At 42.0% G+C, this 14,398-nt stretch overlaps 1 protein-coding gene across 1 annotated transcript; it reads left to right on the top strand.

The window, feature by feature from the left end:
- The first annotated feature begins 8,222 nt into the window (after positions 1-8,222).
- On the top strand, positions 8,223-9,136 carry LOC120112099 (protein TAB2 homolog, chloroplastic-like). The gene is made up of 2 exons (XM_039130667.1): positions 8,223-8,806; positions 8,974-9,136. Exons 1-2 carry the CDS (start codon positions 8,280-8,282, stop codon positions 9,119-9,121), a joined length of 675 nt encoding a protein of 224 aa, XP_038986595.1. The 5' UTR covers positions 8,223-8,279; the 3' UTR covers positions 9,122-9,136.
- Positions 9,137-14,398: the final 5,262 nt, after the last annotated feature.

Raw genomic sequence — 14,398 nt, 5'->3', positions numbered from 1 at the left:
CTCGGAGAAGGTTGCAACCTCGGCGCATAATGAAACTATGGGGGGGACCAAAGTTCCGGGCCCACACTCCAGCTTGGCATTTAGTTCGGATGGCTGGATTATCGCAGTGATCTCCGGAACTTGGTTAGCAGGTGCAACCGCCGCTCCGTCGGGAAGATCCCACCCAATCGTCGACTAGGGCACCTCGGCCTCTTCTGTGGGCCCCCGTCTAGGTCCGGCCAGAGCAGGGGCGACAACCTCGGGCTCTCCCTGCTCGACCTCGAGGCCGGAGGCGACTCTTGCCTTCTTTGGCCTCCCCTCAAGACGGACCCCTTCGGGGGCGACCCTCTTCTTCCTATATATGGCCATCAGCGTCTTGGTATTGAAGATCATCCCTGCAATATCTGTAGACAAAAAGTCTTATTAGCATCCCCAACATAAAGGAGAAAGAAGGAAAAGTCAAATTATTCTTACCCTCGAGACGAGCCGGGCTCAAGCCAATATTTACCAGGGCCTCCTCACTGAGCAGATCGGGGAGCCGGAGAGTTTTTTTCAGTCCGAGCAAACTATCCAAGGTCTTCTGCTCGGACTGCGACAACTGTTGGAAATTGTATCCTAAAAGTCAATCGTCAGCATATTGATGATTGAATTTTGTAAATGAATTGACAAATTAATAAAGTGTTATTTGGCATTATTTATCATTTTATTGAACATCTTCAAATGAACTCTCATATGATGAGGTTCTTAGAACTTATTTTATGATAAAGGAGGATTTATCTTCAAGTCCTTAAACCTATTCGCGACCAAATGATATACTGTTACTAGGACGACAGCATTATCGAGATTAGGTCGTTGTGAGACATATACGTTGGTTGCCCTCTTAACCAAGGAGTGTGGAGACACTGATATGTCACACAGGTGAAGTGTAGGAGTACATTTCACTGAATGTGATCAATTACGGAATACTCTACTATCGAGAGATGTTCCGAGTGAATATGGGTATAAGTATCCCTCAGACCTGAGATCACCATAGTGATTAGCAAATAACTCACTGTACTTTGGTACCGGACTAGCAGAATTTCTAATTCTGGGATGGAAAGTTACTGGGTGCAGTCAAGTACTTGCGAAATCAGTGAGTGAGTCAACATGAAATTGATCCCTCCTGAAAACAGGAGATAATGCTTTGTGTTCAATTTAGCAAAACCTTGGCCAGGATAATTTTTGTGAGGAGTCACAGGATTTCTAAAGTTGAATCACATCATGGATGCACTGATTACAGAGTTGACAGAACTCTAAGGTCATCCTGGCATTAGGAGTCAAAGGGATGAATTATACAGTAACCATATTCCAGGGTTTCAGAATATTTGCTTCGCATATATTCGGCCTATCCGGACGTCGGGTACCATTGCTAGTGCAGAAAGTTGTTTCTATACTACCGGCTTAGGTTCGAACCTATGAGATCATATGCATAGAATTTTTCTGATTGATCAAGATAGCTGATGGATGGTTGAGAATCATTTAGGGATAATTTGATCAATTCGATTGGCAAATTATCTTATAAATAATTAAAGTAATTATTGAAGAATTAATTAGTAATTAGATTACTAATAAACTCAATTTGATTGAGTAAATGGACTAAGGATGAGCCAAATTGAATTGGATTCAATTCTGGGCTCAATCAGGATTTTTGACCTGATTGGATTAGGTCTAAATCAAGAGGACTTAGGTTGACCAAATTAAATTAGATTAAATTTATGCTTAATTAGGGATTGACCTAATTGGATTAGGTTCAACCCAAGATAATTGGACAATCCTAATTGTTAGGATTTTATTAAATTAAATGGGTTTGATCTGAAACTGTTTGGATCTTGAAATCCACATGTCACATATCTATGCATGGCGCCATGAATTGATTTTTAATATGATTAAAAAATTAATTTAATTTATTTAATGGTGCCATGGGACATGTGGCACACATCAGGGACCTCCTTCATCATCAGATGGAGCGAAATGGAGAGATAAATTCATGAAAAGAATTGGATAAGATCAAATTCTCTCTCTTCATGGCATATATTATCCTTATCTTTATCTCGCTTCTAATTAAGTTTGAATTTCGAATTTAAACACCACAAAATCACCTCATGACCCTCTAATCTGATTGTGGGCATGGAAATTTCAAAATTGAAAGAAGGAAGTGGTGACATGATGAATGGTTTAGATTAGATCAAGCTTCATCAAGTGTTGGCGCATGAAACAAGCATTTGAATTTTGAATTCAAAACCCCATAAAATCCTCTCAAAATAATGGAAGGTTGGCGTGTGAAGAGGAGTGGAGGGCGACATTAAAGGGACCTCCATCAGATTGTGGCTGAAATTAAGAGAAAAAGAAAAAAAAAGAAGGAAGAAAGGAAAAAGAAAAGAGAGGAACCCTAGTTCATGCATGGAAAAATTCTGCATTCAATCTAGCCGACTTCTTCCTCCTCTAAGTCCATCACGCCATTAGTGTTAAGGGTCCCTGATAAGAGCCTTTAGATCAGATCTAAGTTCTCTTCAATCCCTATAAACCATTCATCCAAATTCTTCCAAGAAGGCAGATCAAAGGTTGATAATGTCAGGAAGATCAAATTTCAGCCTCAAGAAATTCTACGCAAGCTAGCACTTCCGCGGGATTAGATCTCTCCAAGAACTTCGTGTGGATTACTCGTGGAGGCCAGACGATTGTGTGGCTGTGAAGCTCGAGCATTTGATCCATTATATTCTGATTTTGCAAAGGTATAAATCTGATACCAGTAATTTAGATAAGATCTAATCCCCGAGGGTTAAACCTCTTCAGGGGCTCTTCACAGAGTAATCTTCAAAAGCTATTCAATGGATATTCGAAGATTAGTTGGATCATAGATTAGTTAAGTTTAGAACATAATAATCTCATTTCAGATATGATATTAATCATGTAAATGTTTTAGCATAATCGTTTAAACTATTTCGGCATATCGATCATGTGTTTTGTAGTGATGTTTTGAAATCTGATTTCTTATGCATGCTAGAATTAAAATATTTAATTCAATATTTTCCACTGCAATTTTAAAGTAAAAAGAACTACGTGTGGCTTGATCCTCCTTGTAAAGGGGTACATAGGCAATCCGAATAGGTGCAGTCACAGAAAAATTTTAAAATTTCAACATGCAATCCCTGCTAGAACTGATCGATTACTTTCAGTGGTATCAGAGCCAGGTTCTCTGTTTAAACTTTTATGTTTTAATCATTACAATTAAATATGAAATTATGAATATGTTTAGATCAGATCTAAAGTAGATTTATGAATGATTTAATTGCTGATTATGCATGATTAGCTAGATCTGAAATTTGGATGCATGTGATGCATGTTTATGTTAATATATGTAACATGAATAAATTTGAAATCATAAAATTGTTTAGATTAGATCTAAATAAAATATATAATTCATTTAATCACTGATTTTAAAAGAATTATCAGATCTGAAAATAAATGCAAAAGTTGTACGATGTTTGAATTAATTTATGAAAGTTTATATATGTGATATATGAACATAAATCATCTAAGATTTAAACATGAATTAAATCTGAATTTTAACATGATTAATTACAAACCTCAGATCTGAAAAATAAGTTTTAAGAACTGAAACTTTGTAATTAATATATAATTAAGAATTATGCAATGATCTGAATTTTGAAAAGCTTATACTTAATTGAGAATTAAGTGATATGAAAACCTAGATCTAGAATTGTAACTCAATTAAATGACAATTGCATAATTCATGGAGCATTTGGGTTAGCTCAAATCAAGTTCTTAAGATTGGGTTAGACCTAGGGTTAGAGTCAAACATGGTCTAATTAGAGTTAATTGATCAAATCTAATTAAGTAGTAACTAGATTAGGTCAAGAAAACTCTAGATCAGATACAATAGTTGTAGATTGATCAATTCCATATCTTTGATTAGACCAAGATGGAACTTGATTTAGGCTCAGAGGTAGAGCCCGAGTCATTTGAGTGATAAAATCGAAATTGATTAACCAATCGGTGTCTAAGGTAAGTTTGGCAGACTTGACCGGTGGTTTTTAATTAGGAGCTACTCGTACTATTCTTTTCACCGATCTCACTTACCTGGCTAACATGGTCAATCACATTTTGATTGGATCACTTAATGATTCGAGTTGACCCATGCCTTAAGAAAAATCAGTATGACTGATTTAGGTATCTCCTTAACCAGATTGAATCTAGTTCTTATTAATTTGACTTGATGAAGTCAGTGGGAGGATCTGGATTAATCGGTTCTTCTCATCTATTCTCAATTAAATCAAATCCTCTAAAATTATTAGGTCCCTAAAATGAAATAGTTATAGAGATAACTAGGTCATAGCCTCCCATTAAGTTGGATGATAATGTGCCCAATAGCTAGATAATCATTGGAGGCGTCACATGCCTAGTGATTATTTGACCATTGGAATTGTCATTCAATACATGATGAATCGAGTGTACCTTCAATAGGTGATCAGGTGAGCCGAGCCACACTTGGGCTTGGTCATCTATTAGTAGATTACATGAAATCCTATCAGCTTGTGGAGGGCGACATTAAAAGGACCTCCATCAACTTGTGGCCGAAATTAAGAGAAAAAGAAAAAAAAAAGAAGGAAGAAAGGAAAAAGAAAAAAGAGGAACCCTAGTCCATGCATGGAAAAATTCTGCATTCAATCTAGCCGACTTCTTCCTCCTCTAAGTCCATCACGCCATTAGTGTTAAGGATCCCTGATAAGAGCCTTTAGATCAAATCTAAGTCCTCTTCAATCTCTATAAACCATTCCTCCAAATTCTTCCAAGAAGGCAGATCAAAGGTTGATAATGTCAGGAAGATCAAATTTCAGCTTCAAGAAATTCTGCGCAAGCTAGCACTTCCGCGGGATTAGATCTCTCTAGGAACTTCGCGTGGATTACTCGTGGAGGCCAGATGATTGTGTGTCTGTGAAGCTCGAGCATTTGATCCATTATATTCTGATTTTGCAAAGGTATAAATCTGATACTAGTAATTTAGATAAGATCTAATCCTCGACGGTTAAACCTCTTCAGAGGCTCTTCACAGAGTAATCTTCAGAACCTATTCAATGGGTATTCGAAGATTAGTTGGATCATAGATTAGTTAAGTTTAGAACTTAATAATCTCATTTCAGATCTGACATTAATCATGTAAATGTTTTAGCATAATCGTTTAAACGATTTCGGCATATCGATCATGTGTTTTGTAGTGATGTTTTGAAATCTGATTTCTTATGCATGCTAGAATTAAAATGTTTAATTAAATATTTTCCACTGCGATTTTAAATTAAAAAGAACTACATGTGGCTTGATCCCCCTTATGAAGGGGTACGTAGGCAACCCGAACAGGTGCAGTCACAGAAAAAATTTAAAATTTCAGCATGCAATCACTGCTAGAACCAATCGATTACTTTCAACAACTGCGGGAGCTTGTTGTTTACTAAGGCCAACGAAAAGCTCCTGGTCGGATTAAATCCCTACGACCGCTTGGAGGAGATATAGAAAAAAATTATCCTTCCACCCGTGGATGGAAGTAGGCAGGCCCCCAAATAGCTTACGACCTCTTGATGGAAGAAGTACCACCACCCTTTATCTATAGGGTTGCTTTTTCATATAAAGCAACTCCTGAAGACATTCACCAAAGAGGGCAAGCTGTATGCCAGGCAGAGGGCGAGAAAGCCGATGATTAGCCTCCATGAATTCGGGGCAAGCTGTGCAGGCACCAGGCCGTATGCCGTCAGAAGCTCACCCACAAATCCATGCAGAGGAAACCTCAACCCTGCTTGGAGTGTATCTACGTACACTCCGACCCAACCGAGGTCCCGAGGTTCGAGGACAAACTCTGAAGGAGTGAAGAATCGAGCTTGGACCGAGCCCAGATCCTCGTCGGTCATGAGCGAGCTAGTTCCATACGTGTTCAGGCCTACCTCGAGTTCAACCTCTTCCATCTCGGAAGAGGTCTGAGCTCGCGATGGACCTCATCGAACATCGATGCCCTCGTTGGCGAGTCCATTGCCCTGGTCTTAAGATTACAGAAAAAAAGGGGGAAGATGAAAAACTCTCCGAGCGACCGAAAGGAGGGATAAAATGCCTACCTGAAAGCTCGTCGGAAAAGATGGGCGGGCAGAGAAGAAGAATATCCGCCGGAAGAAGAAGGCAACAGCCGGTGCGAAAGCTGATAGAAAGCTCCCAGGAATGTCCGAAAGAAAGCTCCAACATCCCGATAATGGCGGCTAAAGAAAATCAGAAGCGAGAGAGGGTCGAGTAATGATCCTAAGACCCCTTTTCCAAGCTTTATATAGGCCACTACAACGGCTCTGATCAGGCGACCTAAATGATTGGACGACTCGGGATTCGCCACGTGGCAAGCCATAAAACGGCCTCAACAAATCTCTCTGAATTGCCCCACTAAATGCTAATCATTATGGAGGGCACTCCAGAGCTCGAAATATTGATGATTGACCTCTTGCATTCCGCCAGACGAGACGCTTCGGAGAAGGGAGCATTAATGGCCGGCTTCTCGCATTCTGCCAGACGGAGTGCTTCAGGGGATGGAGAATTAATGATCAAAACTTTCCTCGTCCTACTCTAGCGACCCCCCAGAAAAGAACGCCCATGTGGAACACTGAAAAATTTCCACGATGGATTTTACTCAAAAAAATCTGGTAGCTCGGACCTCCTAAGTTCGACGTCAACCTCTCGGCCAAGAAATGTGCCAAGGCTAACCCGGTTTGATGCATACCTCTTCTTGCTTATGTGATTGAAACACTAGACGATTAGGAGTCTGCCTACTTCCATCATCCGAGCATCAAGGCAGCTCGACCTCGGAAGTGGAGGGCAAATGGTGGGGGGAAAAATGGATCGTCCCGCCCAGTAAACATTAACGACAATCGGCTGAATCTTCACTTCGGCCCAGGGCCAGCTCGTCCTCGGGACTCCGCCCAAAGCTGCACCAACTCCAGATATTCGTTGACTCCCCCGACCAAGCTCGGGGTGCCAACTCCAGCAATACGCTCCGGCCCTCGAGCTCGGGGCGCGCCACCGAGCATATCTCGGAATCTGGAAAGCCGAGCTACTCCCAGCACCCGCCAAGCCGACCTCGTTAAACGTGTGATGCGATTATTTAATGAGCTTAGCCTCGCCAACGACCGCACCCATGTGCGGGCCTACGCCCACCTACGTGGCCGTACTTCATCACACTACCGTGTCATATCTCCATAACCGGCCAACAGCAGTCAGACTCTTGACTACTCCGGCCATACCCTGCCGTGACTGTCAACATTCTACTGTTCTCAAGAATAGGCTGTACCGCACGTTACCAGCCAATATGAGCTACGCGCCATCCGGCTCAGAGCTACGCCCCCTCATGATGAGGGGCTGACAGTACCTCTGCCATCTGGGCCACTCCACCGAGGTTATAAAAAACTCGGTCAGGTAACTTCTAAGGGACTTTTGGTTGGACCAACTTTACCCCACTCTAACTTGATCGTTGGAGGGCCCTCATCGGAAACACCGGTGAGGCTTTGTGCAGGTCCGCAGCTGCCCGCGCAGGAGGTGGCTCCCGTCTTCTCCTTCCAACCACCGGCGGCTCCCTCGACTCCACCGGCGTGGTCACCCTCGGGCCAAATTTGAACCACAACACCTCTCATGATGAGAACGGGCCATACCTTCGCCACCTGGACACCTCTACAAGGACTATAAATAGCTCCGTAAGGTAACGCAAGGGGGGACTTTTTGGAAATCCATCCTAAATCCACTCTAACTTGATCGTCGGAGGGCCCTCACCGGAACTACTGATGAGGCTTTGTGCAGACATCCCGTCGCGCGGTAGGTGGCTCGTCTTCTTCCTCGACATTCCGGCAGCTTCCTTGACTTCTCCAAACGTGGTCACCCTCGGGCCAAATTTTAACCACAACATATACATATAGGTATAAGCATATAATTTGATCGGATTTTCAAATATAAGGTCTATATAAATCCAAACCTGATTCAATAAATCTTGGGATTTAATTTTAGAAGCCAAAACCAAGGTACTAGCTTGTTGGGTTTATTTGTTACAACGGAATTCTATAATTTGGATCCGTTTTGGGTCGATTAGTGGGTTATCGGGGCTCCTAGTACCCGTTGCCGCCTGGCTGATACCCGGGACCCTCTTCGAGCTCTGGATAACATCTCGCACCCCCACTCCCGCCCTCCTCTCTCTGTGGCTTGGAACGCGCAACCAACCGTCTCAAATGGCAACTCTCGGCTTCAATTCCCCTGGAATCCGAAACCCCGTAGCGCCCATCATCTCCCGCGCGCTCGTCTCCCTCTCCAAGACCCTCTCCATCCCGCCCTCCACGTTCCCTTCCTCCAAGGCCAGAGCGTACCGGCACCGGCATCGGCGTCGGCCCCTCAATCCTCGCCCCAACTCCATCTCCGAGAGCTCCGTCTCGCCGCCGGCTTCTTCGAAGGAGGAGGAAGAAGAATCTGGCTTGGAAGAGGAGGAGGAGGTGGATCCGCGTGTGGAGGTGCGGTACCTGGACCCGGGGATGGAGGCCGGGAGCATCGGGGAGTGGCAACTGGACTTTTGCTCCCGGCCCATCCTGGACGAGCGGGGAAAGAAGGTGTGGGAGCTGGTGGTGTGCGACGGCACCCTCTCCCTGCAGTACACCCGCTTCTTCCCCAACAACGTCATCAACAGCGTCACCCTTAGGGACGCCATCGCCTCCATCAGCGCCTCGCTCGGCGTCCCCTTGCCCCAGAAGATCCGCTTCTTCAGGTCGCTCCTGTCGCCAGCTTCTTCTCGCCCCCAATTTCTCACTCCCACCCCTTTCATAACCTTCCGGTCCTTCTTGCTTTGCTTCTCTGGGAAAATATCATATTCTCTCGAAGATAAAGAATCATCCGCATGCTACTATTAACCGGGACTTTTTGGGCTGTTCTTAGGTCGCAGATGCAGACGATTATTACGAAAGCCTGTAATGAGCTGGGCATAAAAGCAGTTCCTAGTAAACGGGTGCGCAACCTCCCTCCTTCCTTCCAGCTCGCTTGTGTTTATCTCCTTCTTGTTTTTAGTAATAATTATCATTTGTGATGGGGCCATATCTTTCTGCACAATGATTAGCGAAGTAACTATTCATATTCAGGAAGAGGCACCACTTTGCATATTACTTCCCATGACAAGGATGCTTGCTGGGGCTATTTTGCTAAATTAGAATTGCGGTTGAGCTTTAGAGGACGAGGCTCCAATAATCCATAGTTTAATACAATTTTAATGGAAGATGTGAGGTGCAATTTTTGATGGGAATATTGAGGCCCTTATCAAATTTGATGGCCAAGACTGCTTACAGCCTTAAGATGATCATTTCTGCCACTGGGGTTTCTACCTGTAGAAAAATGGATACATACATGAAGATGGATATATTACAGCAAAAGAAAAGTGATGTAACATGAGGTGCCTTTTGGAGTTCAGCGATGTTTCAATGCTTCGAAACTCATTAGAATGTTGGGGACAGAGAGCCCAAGCACCTCTAGACACAGTACAGATGAGAATATCATGATGGAAATTCAATATGGCTAGGAAATTGAAGGTTATAGTGAGGATACCTGTCAAACAATTGAGAGAAAATTGCTAAACAAATGAAGATGGTTTGTTCATCACCTTTTACGGATCACTTCGGATCACTATCCTCTTTGATCAGCATCGTCTCTAGCTCCGGCTATCATAGTCTCTTTCGGTTTGAGAAGGTGTGGCTATTGTACCCCAGTCCTGAAATATCGTCCGGAGGCCTGGGGGACTCCGATGCGAGGAGATGCCGTGCAGAGGGTTACTCGCAAGTTGGAGTTCACCAAATGAAGGCTACGAAGATGGAACTGAGAGGTGTTGGGCGACATCTTCAGATGCTTGGATAAGGTGAAAGTTTCCATTGCTAACATTCGGAGGAGGAAGGATAGTAGCGGCGAGCTATCAGAGGCCGATATGATCTTCGTCAGAAGCTGGCTACGCATCACTCTCTTCTGCACAGTAGATTTTTTGGAGGCAGAAGACTAGAGCCCAGTAAATCAAGAAAGAGGATATAATCTGGTCCTTGAGGAATGGGATTGGGCAAATAGTGGAGGAGATCGGGGTAAGGTAGATTTTGTTTTACTTCTCAGTTTCAGGTGGACAGAGGATAGCAACCCAAGGGTGGTCACTCACTTTCCGTCGCCGGACGTCGGAGTTGGGAGGGTAGAGAATGCGGGACTCATTCGGCCGGTGAGGTATGGGAGGCACTTTGGGACTTTGGATATCATGAATAGACTTCCAAACAGGCCATCTTGTGATAGCCTCCACTTTGCTTGGATCCATCTTGATTCCATCACTTGAGACCACAAAGCCTAAGAAGATGAGGCTAGTAGTTCAAAAGTAACACTTCTTTAAGTTCGTATACATCTTTTGCTTCCGAAACTTCTCAAAAACTTAACAAAGATGCGTCAAGTGTTGATCAATGTACTTGTTGTACACTAAAATATCATCAAAGTAAACCATAACAAACATACCAATAAAAGGTTTAAATACATGATTCATAAGGTGCATAAAAGTGCTCGGGGCATTCGACAATCCGAATGGCATAACCATCCACTCATACAATCCATCCCTTGTCTTGAATGCAGTTTTCCACTCGTCTTCCAGCCTCATTCAGATCTAATGATAACCGCTCCTAAGGTCAATCTTTCGAAAATATAAAAGCACCATATAAATTGATCAAATAGGTCATCAAGACATGAAATTGGAAACCGGTACGTGATTGTGATCTTGTTCATTGCTCTACTATCAACGCACATACACCAAGAACCATTCTTTTTAGGCACAAGAAGAGCTGGAACTACACATGAACTCATGCTTTCTCTCACTAACACCTTAGCAATCAACTCGTCTACTTGCCTTTGTAACTCTTCTTGCTCCTTAGGATTCATCCTATATACTGCCTTGTTTGGGAGACTAGCACCGGACATGAAGTTAATGCAATGTTGTATGTCTCTCATAGGTGGTAGTCTAGGTAAAATTTCATCAGGAACAATGTCAGAAAATTCACAGAGCAAAGTATGCATGATAGGAGGCAACTTACGCTTCTCCTCATTCTCCTCTAGAACAAGGGCATAGGTTCTACGAGATTCCACTATGACCTTTTCAACTTTAGTTTTGGATAAACAGATTATTTTCCTCTTCTTTAGAAGGCTTGGGACTGCTCTCTATCTTAATAGGCCCTAACACAATCTTCACCCCATTCTTTACAAAGGAATACGTATTTTTGAATCCATCATGTATCACTTTTCTATCATATTGCTATGGACGATCAAGTAATAAGTGATAAGCATCCATAGGTATAACATCATAAAGCAACTCATCGAAATATTTCTTGCCAATAGAAAATTGAACAAGGCAACACTTGTGAACCTTTACCTCATTACCCTTGCGAAGCCAAAAAAACTTATATGGTTGAGGATGATCTTTTGTTTTGAGCTTCAAATATTCCACCATTGTTGCTGTCACCGACATTCTCACAGCTCCCTCCATCAATGATCACATCACAAACTTGCTATGAGAAGTGCATCGTGTATGGAAGATGTTGTTGCGAAGCCACTCGTCATCTTCTACATGTGCTTGCGCTCAAAGCATCTACAAACGACCAGAGATCCTCCTTGATCGGCATAAACCACTTTCTCTTCTTTTACCTCATTATCATATATTGGTTCACCCAAATTTTCGGCTTCACCTTCATCTTCCTCCATAAGAGAAATAATTTTACAGTTAGGACAATCAGATGCAATATGGCTTATACCTTGGCATTTGAAGCATCGACGATCGTTAGGAGGTAGGAAACGACTAGAACCAAATGTTAGATTTTCTGCTTTAGAAGAATTTTTTGACAAGGACGCCTTGGTGGAATTAGCCTTGGAAGGTCCAGCACTCTTCCGATTAAAAGGAGTGTCACGACTTGTAGAGTGAAAAACTCTCCTACGATGCTCCTTCAAATTGCTTCTCAAACTTAGCTGTAAAGCTTGCCACACATCGTTACAAAGTCTAATAAAGGTTGCAGTTGTCCACATCACAAATTTCACCACATAACTTGCCAAGATAACGGGCTATGGTTTGCTCCTTGGGCTCCTCAACATCACACTGCAATATGGGATACTCAAACTCAGCAGTATAATCTTCCATAGATAATTCTTTTTGCTTAAAATTGTAAATTCGAGAAAAGCATCTTGCTAGTAATTATCTAGAAGAAATATCTGTCTCAGTACTTTTGTCATCTTTTTCTATGTCACAATTCGTCTTTTTTCTTCATGTGCCCTTTGCTTCTTAAGATGCTCCCACCATATAGAGGCGTGTTTTTCAACCTGATGGCTACAATTTCACCTTGCAATCCTTCTGATACATCTTTGTATTCCAAAGCCATGCTCTAACCGTATGTAACCAATCATGAACTCATCAGGATGCGCCTTCCTTCGAAATCAGGAATATCAAATTTGATGTCGAACTCTCGTTGGAAACTCCGCGACTCCTTCGGAAATGATTCAATGTTAGGCTATGATCACGAATGAAAAGGATTGATCTCTTCTTCCTTATCATGTGAATCTTCTTTCTCTGATTCATGATTTGGGATATTATGTCTCAAGTTCGAAGATGCGCCAAATTTTGTTGAAGCCGCTGCACTTCTCTCCGCAATTCTTCATTCGCAGCATCACGAAGATCTCGCTCGCAGTTTGGTCCCTTCAACTTCTTGCCCTCTTTAACCACGACCTTGAGTAGCCATGACAATCTGGGACACTCCGATACAAATTTGATGCCGGAAAAATAAAGGAAAAAAGACAACAACGAACACCTCCAACACCAACCAGAAATTTGAGAATAGTGATAAACCCAAAATCTCCAATAACAAGAACAATGGATAGATAAAAACTCATCACTCAAAGAATCCACTCAAAAATACAGAGTTTGATAGAAAAGAAAACTCACCACCCAAAAAAATCCACCCAAAGGATACAGAGTTCTAGTGATCACCACTAACAAACAATTTTCCTGAGATATAGAGCAAGAACACGCTGACCACCGAAAAAAAAGCCTAGAGATACAGAACATCTAAAAGAAAAAAAATAAGCCAATGGCTTAATTCCTTAATTCACTCAAACTCGAATTAAATTCTCTCTCTAAAACAAAATATAGGCATACCTTTATATAGACACGTTTGGAATACTTTTAAAGCAATTACAACTAATCCTAAACTTAGGAAGAAAGACAAAATGCCATAAATAGGCGTTCCCTAAGTAGGAGTCGAAAAAAAAGAAAAACACCATATATTGGCATTCACAAGAGTCCTAAACGTGAGAAAAAAAAGACCATATTTAGGCGTTCCAAAATTTGCTTTTGTTTAGCATAAACCATAAATAAATTGCCATAGAAAAAATTCTTTTTGGCTCCCTCGGTTGAAAAGGACTCTCCTTAACACCTGTGTCACCGGGTTTGGTGCCAAACTCTGTGATTTTTTACCAACATTCACAGCATAGTCATTGTCAAATGAATTTTGGGTTAAGGAATAAGTTCCAACTTTTCTTTCTTGAGCTGGAGTGGGGTCATCGAGAAATGAAAAAAGTGCTTCAGGAGAGTAGGCCAAATAGCAAGCGGAGGGGAAGAATTCATGAATCTTGCCGCTTTAAAACATTGAAAAGGCTGCTCCAACTCATTCCCATAGAACGTGATACGGGGTACCTTATTGCTTAGTCTGGCTTTCTTTATGGAAGCTTTAAGACGGCTGGAAGAGCGGCTAAAAATGAAAAAAAAAGAAAGCCCGGTCTCCTCCCATATATTTCATCCATAATATTTTTGCCCTGGTGGGTCTCTCTCTCATTTAATAAATGTCTGGAACCTTGGGTTACTAATTGGTGGAATACCGGGAAATCCGAAACTTTTTTGAATGATATTCAAGAGAAAAATGTTCTAGAAAGATTCATAGAATTGGAAGAACTACCTAATCTTATATAATTAAAGGAAAAGGGAAAAGGAAGCGTCTTTCTTGTTTTGAATCACCAGTAGGAAGCTTAAGGAGTAGTAGTTGATAGCCGGTGTAGGGTAGATAGCTACCTTTGATAAATGTTCTTCCCAAAATAGATGGTTGGGGCGGCTGTTAAAATTAGGTCCGCTTGCCTAGGACTTGATTTTGGTACCAATCAATAACGGTCAAAGTCGAATCGCGAGCCTATTAGTGAAGCAAATTCAATGAAACAACAATTGGTACCATATAGAAGCGGCCATAAACTAGAGAGTCTTGACCAATTCGAAAGATCATTCGATGTAGTTGAAATAACTGAATTGGTTTTTCTTAAGCTAAAT

The sequence above is a fragment of the Phoenix dactylifera genome, chromosome 10, assembly GCF_009389715.1.
Source record: "Phoenix dactylifera cultivar Barhee BC4 chromosome 10, palm_55x_up_171113_PBpolish2nd_filt_p, whole genome shotgun sequence".
Classification (NCBI taxonomy): Eukaryota; Viridiplantae; Streptophyta; class Magnoliopsida; order Arecales; family Arecaceae; genus Phoenix; species Phoenix dactylifera.
The sequence above is the reverse complement of the archived record's forward strand: the minus strand, read 5'-3'. Positions and strand labels throughout refer to the sequence as shown.